General features: G+C 41.4%; 1 protein-coding gene across 3 annotated transcripts in view; it reads left to right on the top strand.

Annotated features, from left to right (window-relative positions):
* The window catches only part of Ccny (cyclin Y), a 130,211-nt gene that overhangs the window by 82,151 nt on the left and 21,877 nt on the right, over positions 1-26,183 (top strand). For 2 of the 3 annotated variants that reach the window (XM_087591138.1, NM_001191833.1), the window contains 5 exon segments: positions 2,675-2,775; positions 6,345-6,380; positions 12,329-12,386; positions 12,478-12,597; positions 19,877-20,043. In XM_087591138.1, the coding sequence (XP_087447264.1) occupies positions 2,675-2,775; positions 6,345-6,380; positions 12,329-12,386; positions 12,478-12,597; positions 19,877-20,043 (482 nt within the window). 3 annotated transcript variants of the gene reach the window in all.

Below are 26,183 nucleotides of genomic sequence, written 5' to 3'. Positions count from 1 at the left end.
TGTGGTTTGTAATCATGTTCTGCTGTGCCTCTTACCACTGTCTTTTTACCAGCAGACTGGGACAGTGCAGGGAGAGTAGAGTCTGTCACACGTGTGTAAGCATGCTGTTTGTTTTCAGAGTCATAGGACAATAATGAAGCATGGCTGAAGCTGCAGAGCCGTCTAGCATGCTGAACAGCATTTAAAGGCTGACGAAGCCTGAGGGAGTGTCCTGTGACTGATGTGAACACAGCTAGGTCTTTGGTACCATCAGAAGCATTGAGAAGTTAGAGCTGTCCATGTTGTGGCACTGTGGTTAGGTGTTGGTCCTTGGTATTCCTAGCCTCCTGCTGTGCTCTTAAAGGAAGAGCTCAGTTCAGTCTCCGGCTCAGGCTCTCCTAGTAGGTTTCTGCTTTCAGCATCCTAGTGCCATAAGGGTTTAGGCCAAAGACAGCTTGCACTCTTAGAACTTCAGTCAGTGGCTTGAGGCCAGTTGTACCTACAGTGATGAGACACTGAAGCTGGAATTTGAGGGTAGGGGGACGAGTTATAGAAAACTGTGGTTTGGGAGTGGAATATTAACTTAGAAAGGGTTTCAGCCCTAAGTTTTGGTTTTAGGATGTAATGATTCAGAGCTGGGCTACCTCCAGGCCAGGACTGATGCCTTGGTGAGAGACTAAGCTGGCTTTGACCCCTTGGTTTGCATATGTGGTGTATGTTCTTACTCACAGACTGAACAATAGATGAAGTGCGGTTAAGGCTGCATTCTTTGCTGCAGTGCAGCATACTGCCCCACAGCTCCAGTTGTTGGCACTTTGTGTATCACAGTTTCATATTCAGGGAGTTATCTAAAGAAAGATTTGAAGCCCCGCAACATCTAGAAGTAAAATACTGTTGTCTTTTTGCTTTGTTTGAATTACTAATATTGTAACATATCTCTAAAATACCTATTAGAATGGTAACTCATTGTGGATTTTTATGTCAGAATCTGTTGATTCCGTGGAGGCACTAGATTTTTGCACCTGAAGCATGCAGATGTCATAAGCATAGTTTCCTTCATTTCTTATATTTCTTAATATTACATGATTTCAGTGCTATTATTATGAGATAATTACTTTTAATGGCATCCCAAGATATAGAAAGGAGAATGTAGATTACTGAAATGGCAGGATAAACTTAATGTTGAAATCCTACACTGACCTTGACTTGCTCTCTCCATGTTCCTTCCACACACGAGCACCTAGTAGTGAGTCTGAGCCTGGTGGCCCCATAGCATCTCCTGGTGGCCCAAGGCTGGTGCCTCTGGCCTGCCCGCTGCTTACAGAGTACTCCACAGTACGCCACTGGTGCTGCCTTCTTGTCCTGTTTTAAGGAATCAGACACCTAAAATACTGAGCAGTGAGTATTCGCAAGAGAAGCTTGTGGGTTTTGCATTTTTCATGCCTTTCTCAGGTTGCTGAAGATGCTTATAGTTTCTACACTCCCGAGGAAACCCTCAGATAGGAAGCAGATGTGACCATGGCGAGCAGACATCTGGGCCTTAGGTCAGCTACTTTGTATCTCAGGAGTTTTGCTGAAAGTAGACAAATAAGGCAGGTGAATCTGTGATGTGTTTGGGTTTTGTTTCTGAAAGTGCCACCCCCTGTCAGAATAATGTCAGGCAGTAAGGAGGTTTGTTTGCGTGCTTTGATTTTTTTTTCATTCTAACCCAGAATTACCCAGATGGAAGTCTACTAACCCTGTTTCCCAAACACTTGACAAATGTCCCCTTAGCATTCAGTTAGCCGTCATGTTAGTTAGTTCATGTTGCCTATCAGAAGCTGTTTCCTAGCTCAAGTTCTAGATAGAACTTGAACTTGTGCAGTTACTAAAAATGACAATCATAAGAGCACCTGTTGCCTAAAGGTCATCCCTGCAAAGCCCAGTCTTCTGCTTCAGAGTGAGTGAGTCTTCACAGAGGAATACCTCCATTTATAAAGTTGTATGAATTTAAACATATTAGCCAAGAGGATTTTAATTGATCAAGGTTTGAGAAATAGGTACAGTGGATTCTCAACTTGATTTTAATGCATAGAACTAAGATGCCGCCTTAGTCCACTGCATGCTACAGGCTTTCCGTGATCCCCATAAAGATGGTGGGGACTAGGGGTGATAACGTCTTAGCATGGAGATCAAAACAGATTCCAGTGTGGCCCAGTGTTCTGCTCTGTTAGCAAGTGTGGCAGAGCTCTTGATAAAACGTGTTTCCTTTCTGTCTGATCTCAGAAAAAAGGGGAATGTAATGTCTTGGTTAGGGTTTCTATAGATGTGTTAAATACCAATTTAGGGAGGAAAGGGTTTTTTCAGCTTGCTTAAATATCCCAATCATAGTCTATTTGTAGGAACCAGAAGCCATGAAGAAACACTACTTATAGACTCGCTCCTCATGGCTTACTTAGTGTGCTTTCTTATAGCACCCAGGACCATCAGCTCAGGGGTAACACTATTCACAGTTTGCTGGATCTTCCCACATTGACCACTAACCAAGAAAATGCCCACACACATTCCCATAGACCTGTCTGGTAGAGGCCCCTCCTCAATTGGGGTTCCTTCCCTCTAATGACTCCAGGTTTTATCCAATTCACAAAAACTAGCTGGCAAGGACCATTTGGTGGAACTTTAAGTCTTGTGTAACTATTATCATCTTTTTTTCTAGCATCCTCCAGGGCAGACATCAAGGAAATACAGTTCCTGCTCCACCATCTTTCTAGACGACAGCACAGTCAGCCAGCCAAACCTCAAGTACACCATCAAATGGTGGGTGTGCAGACTTCTTTGTTTTTGAATTTGGGGGGCTGTTTGTTTTTGTGGCGTTGCTTTAAGACAAGTCTCTCTAGTTTTGACTGTCCTGGAACTACCTATAGACCAGGCTAGCCTTGAACTTAACAGAGATTTTCCTTCCTCTGCCTCCCAAGTTCTGGGCTTAAAAGCATGGGCCACAATGTCTGACAAGATATTTTTTCAAGGTGTTTTTGTTTTGTGTATTGTGGGTATTTTGCTTGTATCTATGTTTGTGCATTATGTGCCCTGGAGGCCAGAAGAGTGCCTAGGACCCTCTGGGACTGGAGTTACAGAGTGTTGTGAGCTGCCACGTGATTGCTTGGAATTGAACCCTGGGCCGTCTGTAGGAGTAGCCTGTGCTGGTAACCTCTGAGCTGTGTCTCCAGATGTGTTCACTGAATGGCCTGAGTGTCCAGACTTCTCAACGTCACTGGTGCCAAGCTGTTTATTGAATGTGAGGGTCACTGATACTTGGAGATTGTTTATTAGAAGTGATGTATTATTTAGAATATTCAGACATGTGTATTGTAAATATTGAGAGATTAGCATTTCACCTTATTTTAAACATTGATCACCTAAAATTTGACCATTGGTTTGTGTATATACATAGGCAATTTTGCCCTTTCTGTTATGACTGAAGCTATCCTACATAGTGTCAACTGTATAGTGAATGAAATGAGACCTTTCCCTCCAGTCTCAGATGGGGATTTGAGCTAATTAATGCCTAGTGTAGGATGGTCTAACCAGGGCCTCAGAGCCTTGTCTTAAAATAGACTTAGAGGACAAAGATGGAGGGAGGCTTTGGGTCACGCGTGTGTGTGTGTGTGTGTGTGTGTGTGTGTGTGTGTGTGTGTGTGTGTGTATACTCTCTTTCCTTGTTTAAAAAAGGAAAGAACACTGGTTTTCCTTTACAGTCCTGTTCCATCAACACAGTGACAGCAACATCAACCCTTGGAAGGGGTTTCAGAGAACTTTACAGCTTGCATGAAAGTCTTAGATATTTTATCTCTGTTTCCTTAAGAAAGTTCACATCTAATAACAACTCATTTTAGCACATGAAGTACTAAAATTACCACCTATAAACTTTTGTTTTCATGGGCAAAGTTTACTCAGTTAGAGGCACTGTGTAGGATTGTATGTGACAGTCACTGACTCAGTCTAGGCATCGAGGACTATAACTAACTTCCATGGTCAGTGTCTTAGTTCTGTAATGGGGAATCGGAGGCCACTTCGATCACATAAGGTTCCTTTGCCCCGTTGCCCCAGCATGGGATGATGGCCCGTGAGCATACACCTAGGGAAACTGGGAAGAGATGCATTATACATAGTACATAGGATAATTATGTGAATGACCTCACTAAACCCACTCACTTCTGAGGATGGAGCTCACCGCTAGAAAATGGACAGTACAGAGAGCTTGTAGATAAAAGTGAAAAGTCTGGTGTCTGTGCTGTGTAGTTCTTGGCAGCTGCTCAAGCTACCAGGTTTCATTGACGCTTCTTCCCAGTAGCAAACCAGAGATGAGAGAGAAGGATGGAGTATTTCCAGAGTATCAGGTAGAAGAAAAGGGCACAAACCATGTACTCGTCAGAAATTCTGATCTGCTGTTTGAACCTGAAATATCTGATTTAGAATATAGGGACTGTGGTAAGGCTATGAATGTATGGGAAGAGTCTCTGAAAACAGTATTACCTTAACTCGGAATCCATTTTATCTTAGCATACGCCCCTCATCAGCTCAGATCCTTAGCGATTTAGGAGGAAAGACTGGTTACTTGCCTCTTGGTCCCGTGCTAGGGTCTGTTCTGCTTCAGTCTCAGGAGACGCAGTACACACATTCTCAGATGTCTGAGAGCTGGCTTTAGTCTCTGCTGTCACTCCTGTCATCCTGACCTCTGGCAGTCTATAGAATGCTATTATTCTCTGGGAACCAGAGCACATTGAAATCCTACCAGTGGTCTGTTTTTAGAGGCAAAGAAAATAACTTTGAGGCATCTTTTTTATATTTGAAGTAAGACAAAAAGAGTAGAAAGAATTTTAGACAATTATTAATTAAAGAAGATAATTTAAAAGTAGTTAGTATACTTGATCATGATGAAAACTATGCCATTTGTCTATTCAGAAGGAAGAGGTTTTATCAAAACGTTCAAGGTGAGTGTCAGTGATTCTGCCCTGAAAGGACACGATGGGAGCACAAAGACACCTGCAGTCTGTGTTGGGACCCCCGCCTACCAAGTCATCCCAGTATAGATAGGATGCTCTCCCGTAAACGTAAGATAACCACAAGTTGCACAGATATGTGTAAGCCTGTTTACTGTGGTGTGAATTAATTACCAAATAGTACATACAGTTTAAATATTTAGCCACAGAGAATGATTCAGTAACTAGTCAAAAGTCAAATTATGAAATATAGCTAGTAGCTTTTAAAAATCGTGTTTATTATCAATATTTCCTAAAAGTTAAAAAAAAAAAGCAACAACATGGCTGTCTAAGCATAGGATGCCAGCTTCTTTGTTCACACACATATAAGTAAAAATAATAACTGACTATCTCAAACTGATAGTAGTTTTTTGGGGGCCAAAGATTGGTTTTTGATTTTCTGTGGGTTTTTTTTGATTGTTGTTGTTTGTTTTGTTTTGTTTTGTTTTGTGGTGTATGCGTGTATGCGTGTGCGTGCGTGTGTGTGTGTGTGTGTGTCTGTGTCTGTGTCTGTGTCTGTGTCTGTGTGTGTATTTTATTTAGTGACATACTCTTTCTTTGTACCCATACTCACCTCAAACTCAATTCTCCTGCTTCCCAAGTGATGGGATCACAAGTGTTCATTCTTGGTTAAAAAGAATGCTTTAAAGTTATTTCCCCCTGTACCAGGAATCAAATACAAGGCAATACACATGCTAGGCAAGCACTTTTCCACTGAACTACATCTTACCTCAGAGTTGTTTTTATGCTTTCTAAACTTTCCAAAATTCGTGTGGTAAGTATAATGTATTTTATATTAGAAAAGAAATTTGAGGAGAATGAATGTTTGTTACATTCATATATTTGAGAATTTTAGACAGTTTTCAGACAGTGCTTTGGGTAAGTCACAGTGCCATTTTGGGGTGAGTGGCAGTGCTGGATAGCACTGTGAGGTGTGAGAGGAATACCACCCACTGTTTGTGCAGCTCGGTTTCTCTTTCTGGTAGATAGGAAAGCAACTAATGATTTGCTAACCGAGTAGGCCATGAATTGGAGGCTCCTAAGTAAGTTTTATTTGTAGTATTTTTATATAGTACCTGCATTTTAAAAGTGAGGAAAGCTTAAAATCTGATAGAAAAGCTGTAGTCCCCCTCCCCCGGTTATCTGTATTTCCAGCAATAATCTAAAGTCCTGGGCTTGACTACCAGGGCTCCCGAGTATGGAGTATAATCTTGTCAGCACTGGAGGAAGGGGGGCTTTTCCCATGAACTGTGTGGCTCATAATTAAATGTATTTACCCATAGTGCCTAGTACATGACATGATGAGTGTGTTTATGGAACACTGAATTCCTGTGTTTTATTTTACAGTGTAGCTCTTGCGATATATTACCACATCAAAAACAGGTATGTGGTCACTTAATTCTGTTCTAAGCGTATCATATACTGTCTTACTATGTTCTTCCTGTGTATTCTCTGCATTTATAGTTCCTAGCACACGTCTTCACAGGGCACGGGGTAAAGGTTAATGCACCAGGCAGAGTGCTGGGTAAAAGCTGAGCCCTCTCTGGACCCGGGCAGCAGCCACGTGGTGGTATAGCAGGAGCAGACTTCCTGAGAAGGCTCGAATTCTTCTTCGTTGTTTACTCTCCGTGCAATTTAACTAAGCATTCCATGTTTTATAAATTGTTAGATTTAGGTTGAATTCAGTTGTGGAAATTTTTACATGTAAAGCAAAGCAAGGTAGAGGCTCTCCCTAATAAAGTACATCTTGCAGTGGTTCTATCAGTTTGAAAAGTGAGATAAAACTGGATTTTTTTTAAACCTACCTTAAACGCAGTAATAAGTATTTAAGGTAGCTTTATAGAGGTGAGTTAAATAAGAGCCCTGTCACAGTATATAAACGGCTCCTAGCACCTATATGTGCCCCTTAGAAATGACTATAATTCCAACTCCAAGGAGTGTGATACCTCCTCTGACCTCCAATCAGACGATCTCAGAGGGAGGCACAGTTTTAAAAAGAGGGGGAAATGTGGGCCTGAAAGAACTCTTGAGTAGTTAAGAGTGGACTCTGCTCTTGCAGAGAACCTGAATTTGGTTCCAATACCCATATCAGGCAGCTCACAACCTCAAAACGGCAGCTCAAAGTGCATCTGATGCCACCACTTCGGCAGAGCTGCTTGCACTCACGTGCACACACACACATAGAGACATGCCAGAAACAATGAAAAAAAAAAAAAAGAACATTTTTTAAAGGAAGAAAAGGTTGATAATTCTTTTATTTGCTAATTTAATTCAGCACCATAACTTTTGCTTCAGATCTGGGGCATTAAGCTGTATCCTCTTTTTCAAACATGTTTAACCCAATATTAAGAACTCTGAACGGTATCTGCAGAGCACTGAGAGTAGAGTCTTTCAGTTTTGACCACATCCGTACCAAACTTTTCACTGCTTTCCTTTTATTGGACTTTTACAAAACACACTCTTAATTTTCATCACAAATACTGTTTCACCACTGTCGCATTTTAGTGATTAATGTGATGGTTTATAGACACTGTTATATGCAGAACTAGTTTGAGAATGGGAAGGGCCTCCAAACAGCAAGCTAGCCGTCTACTAGCCGTCTACTAGTGGCCTCTGTAACAACTCAGGCTGTTTACCGTGAGCTGAATGATGTTAGGCATGTGGTGCGATACAGATGGCAGCTTCTGGGGAGCAGCATTCTAGAGAAGCAGCCATCTGAGGATAGCAAGCCCCTGGAAGGTGTTCACTGCAGTGGACTGTTCCAGCTGTAATTGTGATTGTGTGCATTGTGGCTTCTGAGAGTTTTACATATAAGAATTACAATTTTGCATCTTTGGTATCTGAGCTAGGATAACAGTAGTAATGCAAGCATTGTCCTGTCATTTCTGTGGTACACTTTTAAACTTTAAAAACACTGATGCCAGAGTTACATGTAAGACCTGTAGTGAGACTCAGATGTGCTTTTAAACCAACTTTTTTTTTTTTAAGTTCCTCACTCTTTTATGTATGTGACACACCAGAAGAGGGCATCAGATCCCATTACAGATGGTTGTGAGCCACCATGTGGTTGCTGGCAGTTGAACTCAGGACCTCTGGAAGAGTCATCAGTGCTCTTAACTGCTGAGCCATCCCTCCAGCCCTTAAACCAGCTTTTAATTAGCATGCTTAAAGAGATTTCTTGGTTCTTTTCTTGTTTTGGTGCTGAGAATTGGGCCAAGGATCTATGGATATTGAGCCTTCCCTCTGCCAGTGAAGTCCATCCCAAAGTCAAGTTAGCTATAAATGATGGCACACAGCATTAAGTGCCTGCTCAGACTTCTGTCAGCCTTTGCATGAGTCCTCAGTTGCAATAACAGAAAGCGCTACTTTGATTATCTGCATTTTACAGATAAGGAAATTGAGGCCCAGAGAGTCTCTTAATCAGTGTTCTCTTGCTGTGAAGAGACCCCATGACCATGGCAACACTTAAAAAAAGACTTGTAACTGCGCTTGCTCACATTCAGCAGTTTAGTCCGTGGTCAGTAGGGCAAGCAGTGTGGCAGCACACAGGAAGCCGTGGTGCTAGAGATGTAGCAGAGAGGTCTATGTCAGGATTGGCAGACAGCAGGAAGAAAAAGAGGCACTGGGTCTAGCTTGAGCATTCAAAGCCCTAAACCCAGCCCCAGTTACACACTTCCTCCACACTTCCTTATTCCTATCAAATAATGCCTCTCCTTAGTAACTGAGCGTTTAAACATATGAGCCTATGGGATTCATATCACAGAGAGGTTCAGTAATGCCTTAAGACTGTACAGCTAGTCATTTGAGAAATTTGGAGTTGAGCCAGTCTGCCACCCATATGTTTTGATACCACTGCTCTTGTAGATGAATGTTAATAAACTGGGCCAAAGGTGAGTGGAAGTGGAGAAAGTATAGAGTTAGTCTGATCTGCAGATGGAAGCCTAAGACTCCCTGGGGGGTGCAGAGCAAGTGACTTGTCTTCAGATGTTGTGAACAGCCTACAAACAGCCCTGTAGGGCTAGCCATTTATCTTACAGCTAGATGATCTAGTACTGTTCACCTGAGACACATAGTTTGGTATGGATGGGGAAGGAAACAAGCCTAACTCTCAAGGGATTCATTAAATTTTCTCAGTCATCTTAGCTTAATTCTTAATCTTTTTTCTTTGTTTATTTTCTGTTCTTCCTCACTGTCTCTGCCCCATCCCTTCCACCTCTGAGATGAATCTTATGTATCCCGGGCTGGCCTCAAGCTTACTGTGTTATCAAGAATGATCTTTAGCCTAGAGCCACTCTCAGGTACTGACATTAGAGGGGTACACCGTCACACCTGACTTTTGCCATACTGTGGCTCAGATCTCTGGCTTCATTCATACCAGGCAGATGCTGCCTACTAACCTACATTCCCTGCTCTCTTCAGTTATACTCTTAATCTGTTTTCCTAAATTACTTGTGGCAAATGTTTCTCTGGTATCCTAGATGGTTTTCAAAGTTTCCATTCACTACAAAAAAATTAACAGCACTTTAGATGGTCAAAAGTAAGTTTTGTGCTGACCAGGTTTTCGAGTGGCTTGCCACAGGGAAATTGAAGGGATCTGCTGACTCCTAGTGGCTGGGACATGGTCAGAGACACTGGAGCCAGGTGCACACAAGAGGAAATTTTGCTACAGAGTAAGAAAGAGCCTTTCTTTCGATTGTGTTTGTTTATGCCCTTGCTGCTAGGCTCTTATGAAAGGCACAGGGCACAAGTAGAGATCCTCAGAACTTTTGGTCAGTTCCTATGCTCAATGCTGGAATGGACGCTGGGCTGTTTTATAGAGATGTTAACTTTATAAAGCAGTAATTGGAGTGTTTAATGTGATATTATATTTATAATATATAATATGTATGTGTATATATGTATATTTAGGCTTAGGTCAGTAAGCCTGGTGTCTCAGGCTGAACCTAAACTTTATACACAAACTGGAAATTATGTGATACTACCCACAAACCACTGGGAGGTTTTTTGTTTCTTTGCTTGTTTGGTCAGCTTAACATAAACTAGAGTCATCTGCTAAGACAAAAACCTCAAATGAGAAAATGTCTCCATCAGAGTAGCCTATAGGAAGTCTATGGGGGCATTTTCTGATTGAGTATTGATTTAGGAGGTCCTATCTCACTGTGGCCATTTCCACCCTTGGGCAGGTAGTCCTAGGTTGTATAAAATACATTAAACTGTCTTCAGCTCCTGGCTTGAGGTTCCTGCTCTGAATTTCTGCCTCAACTTCTCTTAGTGATCATCTATGATAAGGACTTACAAGCCAAAGATCCCTTTTCTCTCCAAAGTAGGTTTAGTGTTTTATCACTTTAGTAGAAAGGCAAAATAGGACTTGTTTATCATTGTGGCTTTTAAATGAAATTTATAGACAAAACTCAAATTATATTAAACAGTTGAATGTAAGTAGATCTGTCACTGATCAGGTAACATGCTCTCTATAGAGACCAAAACTTCAAGGCTCTTGACCAGAGGCCAGCAACCCAAAGCACCAAATAGACTAGAATCCAACATCTCAAAGCATTTTGTAGGTCAGAGGCCCAAAGCCCAAACTGTTGTGTAAAGCATCAGTTAGCATCCCGTAATTCTGTGTAGACCAGAAGACTAGAAGCTAGCAATTCAAGGTACTGTGTGGACCAGAAGAAGCCAGTAGCCTAAGGTTCTGAGTGGTCAGCAGCCAAAAGCATTATACAGATGAAAAGCTAGCAGCTCCAAGCACTTTGTGCACCAGAAACCAGCAGCTCAAAGAACTAATATATCTGAAGCCAACAGCTCAAGGTTCTGTCTATATAAGTTGCTTGCCAGCCGTGATCCAAAGCACTGTGTGGGCCATAGGCCAATAGCCCAAAGCAATGTGTAAAGCAAAAGTTGAAGGCACTATGAGATCAGAAACTAGTCCAAGGTGCTGTGTGGGGCTACAACCCAGTAGCCCAAAGCAGTGTGGGAACCTGAGACCACAACCCTATTTCCTACATGTCGAGCCATGGCTGGCAGCCTGTGTACTGAATGGTCCTGAGTTTCTAAACATATACAAACCAAACATATGCTGCTGTGAGGTTACTGCAGTACAAAGCCTAATTATACCATTTATTAAAGAAGAAAACACGTTTGCGTGTTAGTGAGATGGATGCACTTATCTATGTTTACATAAAGGAATCTTAGCTGAATATTTGATACTGCGGGACACAGACCTTTAGCATTTTTGATATTTTTATAATTTTTAATGTTGAGGATGCCGCTTCACATACATATCCAATACAAAGTGGCAGAAGTATGTGTAGGGCCATTTCAGAAGTTGCTGGAAATTCTTTTCTTTCCCATACCAAATTTACGGAGTAATAGTTTATGAAACTCAAGTCAGCAACCCAAACTGCGTTTTTAACAATCAGGTATTGTAACACAGTATAATTCAGAGGTGTTAATTTGATGCTTCCATAATGAGAAATGACAATAGGAAAATACCAAAATATTTATTTTTCACAATTAGACCATTATGATTCTACAAAGTCAGATATCTTTGTATAGTAAGAAACACTGGTTCATAATATCCAGGAGTCGAAAGTCCCAGCTGGGGGGTTTTGGGCAGTATCCTTGGCGTCATTTGGCATGCAAGCTGAAGTGTGCATACTGGCATACTGTGTGTTCACACCAAAAGCTGAAGTGCAGTCATGTGAATCACCACAGATGGGGGTCGCTAGAAATCTCTCAGAATTGCTGTGTTGTTTGAGTTAGCAGTGTGTGTTGTGACAGTTTAAGACTGATTTCTGTCGCCTGCCGCACGCCCCCTTTCCCAACATCAGTCACCATATACTATCAGAAAAGAAATTGATAGAATTAGATCATTTTAGGTTTGGTTCATTTAAAAAGCCATAGAGGATATTAAGAGGGAAGGCGAAAAATTGTGAAAGCTGTGGACCACATGAAGTAAAGAACTGACCAAGGCAGTCAGCCTTACTGAGAAGCGGGCAGAGTTGGAGAGAAGACATGTGGAAGAGGAATGAACAAGAAGAAGATAATTGACACCTGTATGACGCTGTCAAGGCGAAAACCATTTCTCTGTATTTAGTTAAGCTGAGAAATGAAGAGGAGAGTGTTGGAAATTAAAATCTACACTTTTAATCTTTGTGGATTCTTCAACAAAAATGGATTAATACTGTACTTGAGAACCAGCAATGTCTCCCAAATTTAGCACTTTCTGTCTCTTAAACTACAGTTGAACTGAAATGTGTTTTATTTCATTTTAAGTGGCATTTATTCTGAAGAAAGTAAACTCCAGTTTCTGTTGCTTTCCTTCCCAGGGACCCAGATGGAAGGATGCTCTTAGATATTTTTGATGAAAACCTCCACCCTCTTTCGGTAATCGCCTCCTTATGTTTCATGGGATGGTTTAGTTAGTGTCTCTGGCTTCTGTTAGGTGGCAGTCATCTGAAAACTTCTTTTTTCCTAGAAATCCGAAGTGCCACCAGATTATGACAAACACAACCCAGAGCAGAAGCAGATTTACCGGTTCGTTCGGACACTGTTCAGTGCTGCTCAGCTGACAGCTGAATGTGCCATTGTCACCCTGGTGAGTGTGAGCGGCAGAAACTCAGCACATGACCTGGGGAAACTTGTGAAAGTTTCAGTGTCTTCTGTGAGAGTGTGGAGTGTATTTCACGGTCCCCTTCTAAAATCATCTGTGAAGCCCCACTCAAAGCACTGATGTTTTCAATGCAGATGCGCCCAGCAGGGCTGATGCAGGGTAGTATGAACCAAGAGCATCCTCAGCCAATATCTGGTTGCCTTTTGTTCACTTCCCACAACAGTCTTAATGACAGCATTCCAAGATAGAAAGTGTCAACGAAGTATACACATCCTTGGCCTAGATATAAGAAGTGTGATTATGACTAGCCTCTGGTTTGTTTTAGATAACAGTATAGAAGGTCCATTTTAAAACCTCATGGACTGTCTAGATCAGCTTTTTGGGAACTAGGTTTAAGAGTGTAACCTCATTATCCCTGACCATTATGTAGCTCAAACGCTCACATGAGAAGTAAGCATTGCCTATGACTGGGCATGCCTACAGACAGACTCTGGCTGCCGAGTTCCTGGGGAACAGAAAGCTCAGATCTGGAAGGCTTGGTGCTACATCTCCCCATACTAGGCTTTACCAGCCTGGGGTAATGCAACAGTAAGCCATTTGCTCAGTCGTGTGTTAGTTTGTGGGTCCTCACTTCTGCTGGCTACAAAGTGAGACGTGTTCAGATAATCCTTACTGACCCATAGGTTCTAAGATCAAACTGGGAATGCATACATTCTGTTTCCTAACAGGAATTTGTCTTACAAAACAAAAATGGAGCAGCAGCAGGGTTGATAGTTTCTGGAAAAGAAGGGCTGAAAAGTTGGAAGACAATTGAGATTAATGGTAAAATTTATGCTGTGAGAAAACTTTGAGTTATTAATATAAATACTAATATATACTTTAATATAGATTAGTGAGTTTAACTGACATTTCTGTTCATGACATAAAAATATCAATATCGTGAGTCAATAATCTCAATACTTATTTTTCTCCTTCTGTCCTCACCCTGTTCCCAGTCCCCTCATGTCACCTGAGCCTACCATAGAAGCAGTCCCCTTCTAAGGACAAACCTTGGGCCTGCTGTGTTCACTCTTTACTATATACACCACAGATTGGTACATTCTCCAGGGCTGCATAGACTCTTAATAACAAAAAATAGTGTTGCTCTGATTACAAAACTAAGAAGTTTGTATGTGTGTGGTTGTACCGTCGTCATGCTTGAGGTTTTCTTAGTAGCTATTCTTTGCTACTTAGAAATGCAGGGATGTGTTTTCTGGTGTTGAAAGAGCAGACAGAACCAAACTTCCTGATTGGAGTCTTAGTTAAAGGTTACTCACTCAGTTTTCAATAGAAACTGCAAGCCAAATAAAACCAATGTTTCTATTTTCACTGTAAGAAACTCAAAACTTTCAGATTTGTTCTAAAATAAAGTACCATGAGGTCACCAAAGAATACTATCACATCATCTGCAAATAGTGATATTTTGACTTCTTCCTTTCCAATTTGTATCCCTTTGACCTCCTTTTGTTGTCTAATTGTTCTGGCTAAGACTTCAAGTTCAATATTGAATAAGTAGGGAGCCATCTCTAGTCCCTGATTTTAGTGGGATTGCTTCAAGTTTCTATTCATTTCGCTTGACGTTGGCTGCTGGTTTGCTGTATATTGCTTTTGCTGTTTAGGCATGGGCCTTGAATTCCCGATCTTTCCAAGACTTTTACCATGAAGGGGCGTTGAATTTTGTTAAATGCATTCTCAGTATCTAATGAGATGATCATGTGGGTTTTTTTTTCCTTTGAGTTTGTTTATATAGTGGATTACATTGATGGATTTCAATATACTGACCCATCCCTACATCCCTTCATGAAGCCTTGATGATCATGATGAATGATCATTTTGATGTGTTCTTGGATTCTATTTCCTAGAATTTTATTTTTTTTTATCAATATTCGTGAGCTAAATTGATCTGAAATTCTCTTTTTCTGTAGAGGCTTTGTGTGGTTTAGGTAAAAGTGTAATTGTGGCTTCAAAGAACAAACTTGGTAGTGTTCCTTCTGTTTCTATTTTGTGGGATAGTTTGGACAGTATTGTTATTAAGTCTTCTTTGAAGATCTGATAGAATTCTGCATTAAACCCATCTGGTCCTGGGCTCTTTTTAGTTGGGAGACATTTAATGACGCTTCTATTTCTTTAGGGGTTATGGGAGTGTTCGGATAGTTTATCTGATCCTGATTTAACTTTGGTACCTGGTATCTGTCTAAAAAATTATCTATTTCCTCCAGATTTACGAGTTTTGTTGAGTATAGGCTTTTGTAGTAGGATCTTATGATGGTTTGAATTTCCTCAGTTTCTGTTATGTCTCCCTTTTCACTTCTGATTTTGTTAATTTTGACACTGTCTCTGACCTCTGGTTAGTCTGGCTAAGGGTTTAACTTTCTTGTTGATTTTTCTGAAGGAACCAGCTCCTGGTTGTGTTGATTCTTTCTGTGGTCCTTTTTGTTTCTACTTGGTTGATTTCACTCTGAGTTTGAGTATTACCTGAAGTCTACTCTGGGGTGTATTTGCTTTTTGTTCAAGAGCTTCTTTGTGCTGTCAAACTGCTAATGTATGCTCTCTCCAGATTCTTTTTGGAGGCACTCAGAGATAGGAGTTTTCCTCTTAGTACTGCTTTCATTGTGTCCCATAGGTTTTGGTATGTTGTGCCTTCATTTTCATTAAATTCTAAGAAGTCTTTAATTTCTTTCTTTATTTCTTCCTTTACCACGTTGTCAAGAAAGTGTTGTTTAGCTTCCATGTATGTGTGGGCTTTCTGTTGTTTTTGTGGTTGTTGAAGACCAGCCTTAGTCTGTGGTGATCTGATAGGATGCATGGGATTATTTCAGTATTCTTGTATCTGTTGAGGCCTGTTTTGTGACCAATTAATTATATGGTCAGTTTTGGAGAAGATATCATGAGGTGCTGAGAAGAAGGTATATTCTTTTCTTTTAGGATGAAATGTTCTATAGATATTTGTTAAACCCATTTGGCTCACTATGTCTCTGTTTAGTTTCTGTTTCAATGATCTGTCTGTTGATAAGAGTGGGATGTTGAAATCTCCCACCATTATTGTGTGAGGTGCAATGTGTACTTTGAGCTTTAGTTAAGTTTCTTTGATGAATGTGGGTGCCCTTGTATTTGGAGCATAGATTTTCAGAATTGAGAGTTCATCTTGGTAAATTTTTCCTTTGCTGAGTATGAAGTGTTCATCTTATCTTTTTTGATAACTTTTGGTTGAAAATCAAGTTTATTTGATATTAGAAAGGCTATTCCAGCTTCTTTCTTGGGATCATTTACTTGGAAAAAAATTTTTTTCCATCCTTCTTCTCTGAGGTAGTGTCTGTCTTTGTCTCTGAGTGTGCTTCCTGTATGCAGCAAAATGCTGGGTCCTCTTTACATATGCAGTCGGTTAGTCTATGTCTTTTAATTGGGGAATTGAGTCCATCGATGTTTAGAGATATTAGGGAATAGCGATTGTTGCTTCCTTTTTCTGTTATTGGAATCATTTTTGTGTGGCTTTCTTATTTTGGGTTTGTTGAAACAAGATTACTTTCTTGCTTTTTCTTAGTGGATTTTCCCTCCTTGTTTTGGAGTTTTGTATCTGTTATCCTTTGTAGGACTGGATTTGTAGAAAGACATTGTGTAAATTTGTTTGTCATACAATATCTTGGTTTCTCCATCTATGGTAATTGAGAGTTTTTCTGGATATAGTAGCTAGCGTTTGCGTTCTCTTAGACATCTGCCCAGGATCTTCTGACTTTTTCAGAGTCTCTAGTGAGAAGTCTGGTGTAATTCTGGTAGGTCTGCTACTTGACCTTTTGCCCTTACTGCTTTTAACATTCTTTCTTTGTTTTGTACATTTTGTGTTTTGATTATTATGTAATGGAAGGAGTTTCTTTTCTGGTCCCGCCTATTTGAAGTTCTGTAGACTTCTTATGTTCATGGGTTAGGGACCTTTTCTCATATTATTTTGTTGAAGATATTTACTGGCCCTTTAATTTTGCAATCTTCACGCTCTTCTATACTTATTATGCTTAACTTTGGTCTTTCCATTGTGTCCTGGATTTTCTGGATGTTTTGGGTCAGGAACTTTTTGTAATTTTCAATTTCTTTGTCTGTTGTTTCAATGTTTTCTGTGGTAACTTCTGCACCCGAAAGTCTTTCTTTTATGTCTTGTATTCGGTTAGTGATGCTTTCATCTATGACTCCTGATATCTCTCCTAGGTTTTCTATCTCCAGGGTTGTCTTTCTCTGTGATTTCTTTATTGTTTCTATTTCCATTTTTAGATCCTGTTCGTTTTGTTCAATTCCTTCACCTGTTTGGTTGTGTTTTCCTGTAATTCTTTAAGGGATTTTTGTGTTTCCTCTTTAAAGGCTTCTACCTGTTTACCTCTGATCTCCTGTATTTCTTTAAGGAATTTATTTACGTCCTTCCTAAAGTCCTCTATTATCATCATGAGATGTGATCTTAAATCACAATCTTGCTTTTTCAGTGTGATGGGGTTTCCAGGACTTGGTGTGGTGGAAGAACTCAGTTCTGATGATGCCAAGTGGCCTTGGTTTCTGTTGCTTATATTTTGCAGCTTGCCTCTAGCTGTCTGGTTATCTCTAGTGCTACCTGCCTTTGCTGTCTCTGACTGGAACCTGTCTTTCCTTTGATCCTGGTTGTGTCAGAACTTCTCAGCGTCCAGCTATCTGTGATCCTGTGATTCTGAGATCCCAGGATCCTGACATGCTGAGTGTGTCAGAGCTCTTTGGAGTCAAGCTGTCTCTGGGATCCTAAAATCCTGGTCTGACCAAGCTTTTGAGATCTTGTTGTATCAGAGCTCCTGGGAGTACAGCTTTCTCAGGGTGTTGCAGGAGTGGGTGTGGAGCCAGAACCCTGGGTTTACTTTTGGCCCAAGTATAAGCTGGAAGGAATCTGTGCCCCGGGCAGGCAGGGCTTTGTGCTCCCCTGGTTCCTCTGTGGGCCCAGTTAAACCGCAGTACTTCCAAATGCGACTTCTAGTCCTTGGTGCTTCCTAAGCCCCTCTCTGACCCTGATTGGAGGCTCAGGGTCAGCATAGTGCATCCAGTGGGATCTGCATGTAGACACTGATTGGTGGGTAAATGCTCTCATTAACCTGCCCACTTTCTGTTGTCTGTTATCATTAAGTCTATGGTGCTGCCTGATGTCCTACCTTTCACTTCACCTAGTACATCTCTGTAAACCCATGCTACTGTCCTGATTCTCTAAGACTTGCCAAAATTGAAGCCTCTCTTGTGAGCCCCCAGTACTATATCTGGTGCGGGTTTTCTTTCTTTAGGAAATTTCTGTCCTCTGTTGGGCTTCCTGTGGAGTTGCTGTCCCCTTCTGGGTGGCAATTCTTTTTCCTCTTCTTTCATAAGAGTACCCAAGCTTCATCTACTGTTTGGCTGTGGGTGTCTGCATCTGTCTGAGTCAGCTGCTGGGTAGAGCTTCTCAGAGGACAGCCTTGTTGGATTCCTGTCTGCAAGCACATCCCTAATAGTGTAAGGAGTTGGTGCTTGCCCATAGGATGAGTCTCAAGTTGGGCTGCTTATTGGTTGGCTATTCCCACAGTCTATGCTTGATCGTTTGTAGAAAAGAAAAGAAAAATGTTGGGTCAAAAGTTTTGTAGGTAGATTGGTGCCCCTACCATCCGTTCTGTTGGGGATCCTGCCTGGCTACAGGAAGAGGCCTCTTGGCGTTCCATAACCCCTATGCTGTGAGTCGTAGCTGAGGACACCCCCATTGATTCTTGGGCCCCTCCCTTATTCCAGTTCTCTGTTTTGTCCTAGAGATGCATGATACTGAGTGAAATAAACTAGGCCCAAGAAGGTCAATATTGTATGATGCACTGATATAAAATACTCATAAGATACCTGTTCATAGAGACAAAAATATACACTAGTGCTTGTAGGAATTGGCAAAAGGAGGAATTGTGGGGGCTGGAAGAGAAAGAAATTGTTTAGAGAGATATATAGAGTTTCACTTGGGGACAGTAGAAAAAGATACATATTGATGGGTAACGATGGTTACTGAACGTGAGCGTGCCTAGTACTGCAGATACAGTTAGAAATGATTGGGCAACAGTGCTGTGACAGGTGTGCTCTACTACAGCAATGACCGTATCAGCAGCCACATGTGAGCTAAAATTACAGTGAAGCTCAGGAGGATCTCTGTGAGGCACATAGTAAGCCCCTGTCTTTAGCAACAAACAGACAAAAAGCTCTGTAACAGGCGACAAGATGGCCCCGTGCCACACAAGCCGGAGACCTGTGCTCCATCCTCAGAGCTCACAGAAATTAAAGGAGAGGGCTGGCTCCATAAAACTGTTCTCTGGCTTCCACCTATGTAGCGTGGCACATATCCTCACATATCTACATATACAACAATGGTTTTTTAAAAATAAGTACTGTGTAGGTCAACGGCTTCTTGAGCACTGGCCAAGATCCCGAATGGCACACTTTACTGATTAAGAAAGAATTGCTTAGGTTCGTGGCCTGGACTTTCTTTGTGAGAAAGTGTTGGGATTTACACCAGTCTCAGTATTGACAAGGCGAGCTACATTTTCACTGTTACAGTGTGTGAGTGACCTCAACTCTTTCTCTAAGCATATTCATTGGCCTCAAGCACTTTAAGAATTAGTGTGTTCTGGTGCATGTATGGCCTCCAGATCATTGTTCTCATAGGATTATTGGTTCTTGATTGTGCGAATGGGTGGTTCTGTTTCTTGTGCCTTCTCCTGGGCACCTTTCCTTCTATTCGTTTTGTCTAATTCTGCTGGCTCTGTTAGTTTTTGTTTTAGCTACCATATTTTATTTTATTATTAGTAGCCTGTTTGTTTCCTAATGAGGGATAGCAAAGGAGTGGATCTGAGTGGAATGATAGTAAATAGAAACTGCGAGGAGAGGGAAGGAAAACTGTAGTCAAAATACATTATGTGAGAAAAAGAATCTATTTTCAATAAAAGGAGAAAAACAGGTAAAAAAATAATATCAGGTTATATATTCTAAATGTACTCAACAAATTTCCTTATTTATGTTTAGTGTGCTTGGTTTTGTCAGTACCTTTACCATTGCTCTTATAAATGACATCATTTCAAGACTTTTTTTTTTTTTACTGATTATATCAGATTGTTCATATAAAGAAATAAATGTGTCCGGGTATCTCCTGGTTAAAAGACTGTTGAGTGTACTTGGCGGAGGAGACAGCTGAAAGCTCAGCACTGGTTTCCTCATGTCTCCTCAGGTATACCTTGAAAGGCTCTTGACATATGCAGAGATTGACATTTGTCCAGCCAATTGGAAGCGCATTGTTCTAGGAGCTATCCTGCTGGCCTCTAAGGTGTGGGATGACCAGGCTGTGTGGAATGTGGACTACTGCCAGATCCTGAAAGACATCACAGTGGAGGACATGTAAGTGTTTTGGGACTGAGTGACAGGGTACCATCCCTATTTCGGGTGGTAAAAAGTGAGTGAATTTAGCTGAATGTTTGAAGCCAGTCCAGCAGGGATCCTGGCTATGGAAATGCAGTGAATTGTATTTCTCGTTTCTGTGGTCAGGAGCAGGTGCTGGCAATAGTTTCTGGTTTCAGAAAGCATTTGCTGAAACTCTGCTGCAGGTAAATATTTCTTTGGGGATTGGTATTTGCAGTGTTTTCATTTGGTCAGAGGACACATTCCATGCTTTGACAAGTTGTCAGTCCTGTATTCTGGGGCTGGGTTTGCACAAGCATCGTCCCACCATTCTCTCTGCAAGCCCCGTGGAGGAGCCTCCACATGAGGACAGCTGTCCACCCAGCTCCCAGGGTTATGAGATGATGTCCCAGCTGGACCAGACCTCAGATTCTGTGAGAATTATTGGCTGAGGGCTTATACACAGATGTCAGGGAAATGAGAAGGGAAGGCTAAGTCATAGAAGCACAACCCTCTCAGCCAGCAGGAGTCTTTTATGCCTTATTGTCAGTTCTGGTGCTCTTTGCTTGGCTTAGCTCTTCAGCTAACCTCCCTGAGGAAGGAGGTTAGTTACCAGCTATATACTAGTCACACCACATTCTTGATCCAATATCCCTAGAGCGAGAATCTTTATGCAACCTGTATGGGAGAGTCGCCCATCAGACTAGAGGCACATCGGCTAGTAAATGATATAGCCAAGATTTATATTTCTTCTCTCGGGAACAGGTAAAGCCAAAATTGTCTAAACGTACATAACATTGTAGTTTTAAATGATTATCTATCTATCTATCTGTCTATCAGGATTCAAGTCATTTCTATACAAAATCCTACAAAATCTGACCAAAATTCCTTCAGCTGGAATTTAGTGTAAAGAACTGATTGCCGTTTGGAGGTAGAACTCAGAGATGTGCCTGGACATATCTGAGGTTCTTGGTTTGGCCCCCAGTAGTTGCAAAAGAGAGAGAGGGGGGATTATTTTGATTAGCACACACTAAATATGGGGGTTTTTGTTGTTATTGTTGTTGTTGTTGTTGTTGTTGGATCTTCAGTACCATAAGCAATTATCTATTATAATGAGGTTGGAATTTTTTTTTCAAGTAAGGGTTTTCTTAAAAAAAACTAGTTTTTTGAAAGCATTATATTACATGTAATATTAGTATTCATGCAAAATATAGAACGCATACAAAAGTTCTGTGTGTTCTATATTTTGTCAAAAGAAAAATAATGGTTTTTTAGACTCGTTTCTGTCCCTTCTTTGAACCCTGTTGGTGACAAGCTGACTGATTGCCAAGCAAGCCACACGCTAGTTCTCATCAGATCATAATAGCCTCTGATGGATGATGGCTTTGTGCCAGTTTCTAAGGAAAGGGGAAAGTGCCGTGACCACTTGGTTCCGGAGCACAGACTATAACCAAGTGTGTTGTGCGATTGCCAATGCTTGGAGGTGGAGACAGGAGGATCCAGACAAAGTCCAAGGCCAGAGCAGATATGAAAAGTCCCTTCGAAGAAAATAGAATGTACCCTTCTTCATAAACCTCTGGTGCCCTTCCCCTGCCTCTGGAAACCACAGGCCTGCATTAGGCCTACTCCTCTCCTGACTTAGTGAACAGCCTGTTGACACTCTGGTGTGATGACCCCTCCTTTTGTTCTGAGAGCCAGAGTTCTTGCTCTGAATAGGCTATTTATGCATTTGCTGAGAAACCTATGTATTCTCAGAGAGAAACCAGTGACACATGTGGAGGTCTGTGGTGTGCAAGTTTGTCCTGTCCCAGCCCCAAGCAAAAGACCCAAGACCATGGAATTCTTCCTAGTAGGGCATCAGTGAAAAGAATGCTTTGCGTAGTGATCCACCATGACCACAGAACTCTTCACACATTTAGCTTGGTTTGTCCATCCCTAAAAATTTTTGGAAAATTTTATCTGTCCACCATGAGGTGATGCTAAAAATTTTTCATTAAGTGTGATGGCACACACCTTTAACCCCAGCACATAGAGACTGATACAGGGGATCCCTGACTTTCAGGCCAGCCAGATACCAAGACTTAACTGAGAGAATGGACATGGACAGGTTTCCCTTGTCATATTTTGTGATTAACCCCATTTTAAAATGGCAAATGTGGGCTAGACCCTGAGTGCCACCATTGTCCATGTTCTCGGAATCTGGGGTTTTATATTGTCCCTCTTCTCATTGAATTAAATTTTCTTTTGAATTTCTTTGCTCCTTAATCTTTTCTTAAATTATCTGTAACAGAAAAAGCATCCATACAAAGTGATATTGTGCACAGCGCTCCTTTCTGGACTTTAATAGTATCACTTCTAACTTCTTCACCTCGTTAGCACTCAGTTGCCCAGCGCAGGAGAAGACTCAGCTGTGGTGCCACACACCTGTAATCGCAGCACTCAGAAGTGCAGGAGGATGCTACATTCCGGGGCAGCCTGGACCCTGTCTCAAAAAAAAATCAACAAAAGATAGGATTCTCTAAAGGTTATAGAATAAACTAAATCTATTAATAGGTTGGTATAGCTGATTTCTTTCCTCCATCAGTTCATAATTTTATATATGATTATAACCTAGTGACGTAAGTTATTTGCATTGTTTCTTACCTTCAATAATACAGTAGCTGTGGGACTGACATCACGAGGGCTTTTGTTGTATTAGTACCACTGGTCTATTTTGCTGGTTTCTGAATTGCATACTAAACTCATAGTCATTTGTTAATACAATTACCTAATTCCATCATCCTTTATTATTTTTTTTTTTTGTATTAGCGGCCACTGAAATTGTTTTCTCCATAGCAACACACCAGAAACTCCACTCTGGGGTAAGGAACCTGTGTAAGGCTGGGTGCATAGTGTGCCCCACCACCTAAAACAGAAGAAAAGTGATGAAAAGAGGCCAAACCACTGATTCGCTCCATCTCAGAAACTATTGCTGGCCCATGAGCTTTAGTGACAAAAATTATAGTTGGAGTTATAAGAGTCTTTCCCCATGCTCTGCTTCTCTGCATTACTGAAGTATTCTTTTTCCTGCAGGTAAATGGATATCCTAGCACTAAGATTAGAACTCATTCAGAGCCCTGTAACAGGTTCTGGCTATTAGCAGTCAAATTAGATCTTCTCAGAGTTCATACATTGAAGATCTGCTCCATAAAACTCCGGATGTAGCCATAATTGGTGATAACGTTTTTAAAGAAGGCATCAAGTTAAAATGGGGTCATAGGGATGGGCCCTAATCAAATGTGTCTGTTGTCCTCACAAATGGACAAGATTAAGCCATAGACACACAGAGAGATGGCAGGGTGATGGTGCAGAGAAGGTAGCAATTTCTAATCAAGGAGAAAGGCCACAGCAGACGGCTTGATATTATCCTCTCATCCTTTAGAACCATGAGGAAACATTTGTTGCTTAGGATACCTAGTCCATCTTCCTGGTTTTTGGAAGCCACTGTTGCAGATTTGAGTGTTGGGAAATCTTGCTATAACAAATTCCTGAAAATTGGGGGGTAGGGGTAGCTTTGGAACTCACTTCCAAAGGCTAGAAGAGTTTAGAGGCATGTTTTCAAAAGTAAAGCTAACCCTGGATTCTTGGAGATTGTTAATAGAAATAGGACATTGGTGGCAGTTCTATTGAGGGCTCAGAAAGAATACAGCTGTGGGGAAGGTAGTTTCATCACACATGTAAGTACAGATACTGCATTGTGACCAGAATGTCTTGGGAATGAGACAGAGGGCTCTCTGGTGAATTCTCAGATGAGCCTTGCCCATTATTTTGTGTAAACCGGAATAGAGAACTCAGCTGAGGGGATTTTTTTGGTGAAGTGCTGAAGGTGTGCTTGATTTTACTTAATTGTAAGAGTAAAATACAAGAGGAGAGGAAATAAGCTGCAAACAGAATTGCTAATAAACATTAAATGTTCAAGTTGAACATCTGGAACCACTACAATCTTCTAATCTCCGCTTTTCATATTGTAAAAGGTGAGTCACTGCTCTAGAGGGAGCACTACAGCGTGAATGGATAGTGTGCTAAACTTGGTTTAATTGGCCATGTCACTGGTTTAATTAAAAGGCACAGGCATGGGACAAAACGAAGTAAGGTCGCCAGACACGGTTAGGAAATCTGCAGGACAGGCCCGTAGAGGTAGCTGTGGAAACATGACTCTTCTCCTCAACCCTAGCAGGCTGTGGAGTCCCGGGGAGGACTGTTATCCAGGGGCAATAGAACCAAGAAGATGCATCTCAGCTAGAATTTGCCCTCCTGGGTTTTGGACGTGCTTGATGTTCATAACCCCTTTCTTCCTAGGTAAAAGACTTCTGCCTTTTGCAGAGGTAATGAGTATCCTGTATCTGTCTACTCTTGTATTTTGGTGGCAGATAACTTCAGATTTGCAGGTTCACAGCTAGGAAGGAATTTTATCTCTGAAACCACACCTAGAATTTCTTTCATTTCTGGTTTCAATCATTTATAGATTAGATTAGACTTAGAGACATTACTGTGGTGCATGAAACAAGGCAGCATGAAAAGAATGTGAGGACTTGAAGCTTGGAGGTCAGATGATAGTACAGTGAGACCCACCCAAATTTATATGAGACGTTCTAAAGCCCTTAAATTTATATGAGACGCTGTAAAGCACTTAAAGGCGAGGTCTTTGAAGAAACAAGTAAGTTTATGGTTAGTAGGGTAAGCCCTGATGTAGTGTAACTGGAACACCATAAGCAGAGAACCTGAGAACATAGCAACGTGGCTGAGACCATTGGAGACCCAGGAGAATGGCTACCTGTAAGACAAGGAGGAAAACCTCAGACCATAGATGCCACCCTCCCACAGAAGAGAGGTTGTGTTAGCTGTGACATTTGTTGCAGCAATCTTGGCAGACGAATATGCTGTAAACCATTGAAAGATACAGTTACCAAGGAATCTGTAGCCTTGAACATATTTGTAAAGAAACTTCATACTGTTAATTCCGTGATAAACTGGAGCCCTTAAGCCCTACTTTTTTTTTTTCTGTTTTTTTTTTTATTAACTTGAATATTTCTTATTTACATTTCAATTATTATTCCCTTTCCCGGTTTCCGGGCCAACATCCACCTAACACCTTCCCCTCCCCTTCTATGTAGGTGTTCCCATCCCCATCCTTATCGCCATTACGGCCCTCCCCCCAACAATCACGTTCACTGGGGTTTCAGTCTTGGCAGGACCAAGGGCTTCCCCTTCCACTGGTGCTCTTACTAGGCTATTCATTGCTACCTATGAGGTTGGAGCCCAGGGTCAGTCCATGTATAGTCGATGGGTACTGGCTTAGTTCCTGGAAGCTCTGGTTGCCTGGCATTGTTGCTCATATGGGGTCTCGAGCCCCTTCAAGCTCTTCCAGTCCTTTCTCTGATTCCTTCAACGGGGGTCCTGTTCTCAGTTCAGTGGTTTGCTGCAGGCATTCGCCTCTGTATTTGCTGTATTCTGGCTGTGTCTCTCAGGAGAGATCTACATCGGGTTCCTGTCGGCCTGCACTTGTTTGCTTCATCCATCTTGTCTAATTGGGTGGCTGTATATGTATGGGCCACATGTGGGGCCGGCTCTGAATGGGTGTTTCTTCTGTTTCTGTTTTAATCTTTGCCTCCCTATTCCCTGCCAAGGGTATTCTTGTTCCCCTTTTAAAGAAGGAGTGAAGCATTCGCATTTTGATCATCTGTCTTGAGTTTCATGTGTTCTAGGCATCTAGGGTAATTCAAGCATTTGGGCTAATAGCCACTTATCAATGAGTGCATACCATGTGTGTTTTTCTGTGATTGGGTTATTTCACACAGGATGATATTTTCCAGTTCCGTCCCTTTACCTATGAATTTCATAAAGTCGTTGTTTTTGATAGCTGAGTAATATTCCATGGTGTAGATGTACCACATTTTCTGTATCCATTCCTCTGTTGAAGGACATCTGGGTTCTTTCCAGCTTCTGGCTATTACAAATAAGGCTGCTATGAACATAGTGGAGCGCGTGTCTTTGTTATATGTTGGGGCATCTTTTGGGTATATGCCCAAGAGAGGTATAGCTGGGTTCTCAGGTAGTCAATGTCCAATTTTCTGAGGAACCTCCAGACTGATTTCCAGAAT

This window comes from Rattus norvegicus, chromosome 17 (assembly GCF_021556685.1).
Source record: "Rattus norvegicus strain SHRSP/BbbUtx chromosome 17, alternate assembly SHRSP_T2T, whole genome shotgun sequence".
Classification (NCBI taxonomy): Eukaryota; Metazoa; Chordata; class Mammalia; order Rodentia; family Muridae; genus Rattus; species Rattus norvegicus.
The sequence above is the reverse complement of the archived record's forward strand: the minus strand, read 5'-3'. Positions and strand labels throughout refer to the sequence as shown.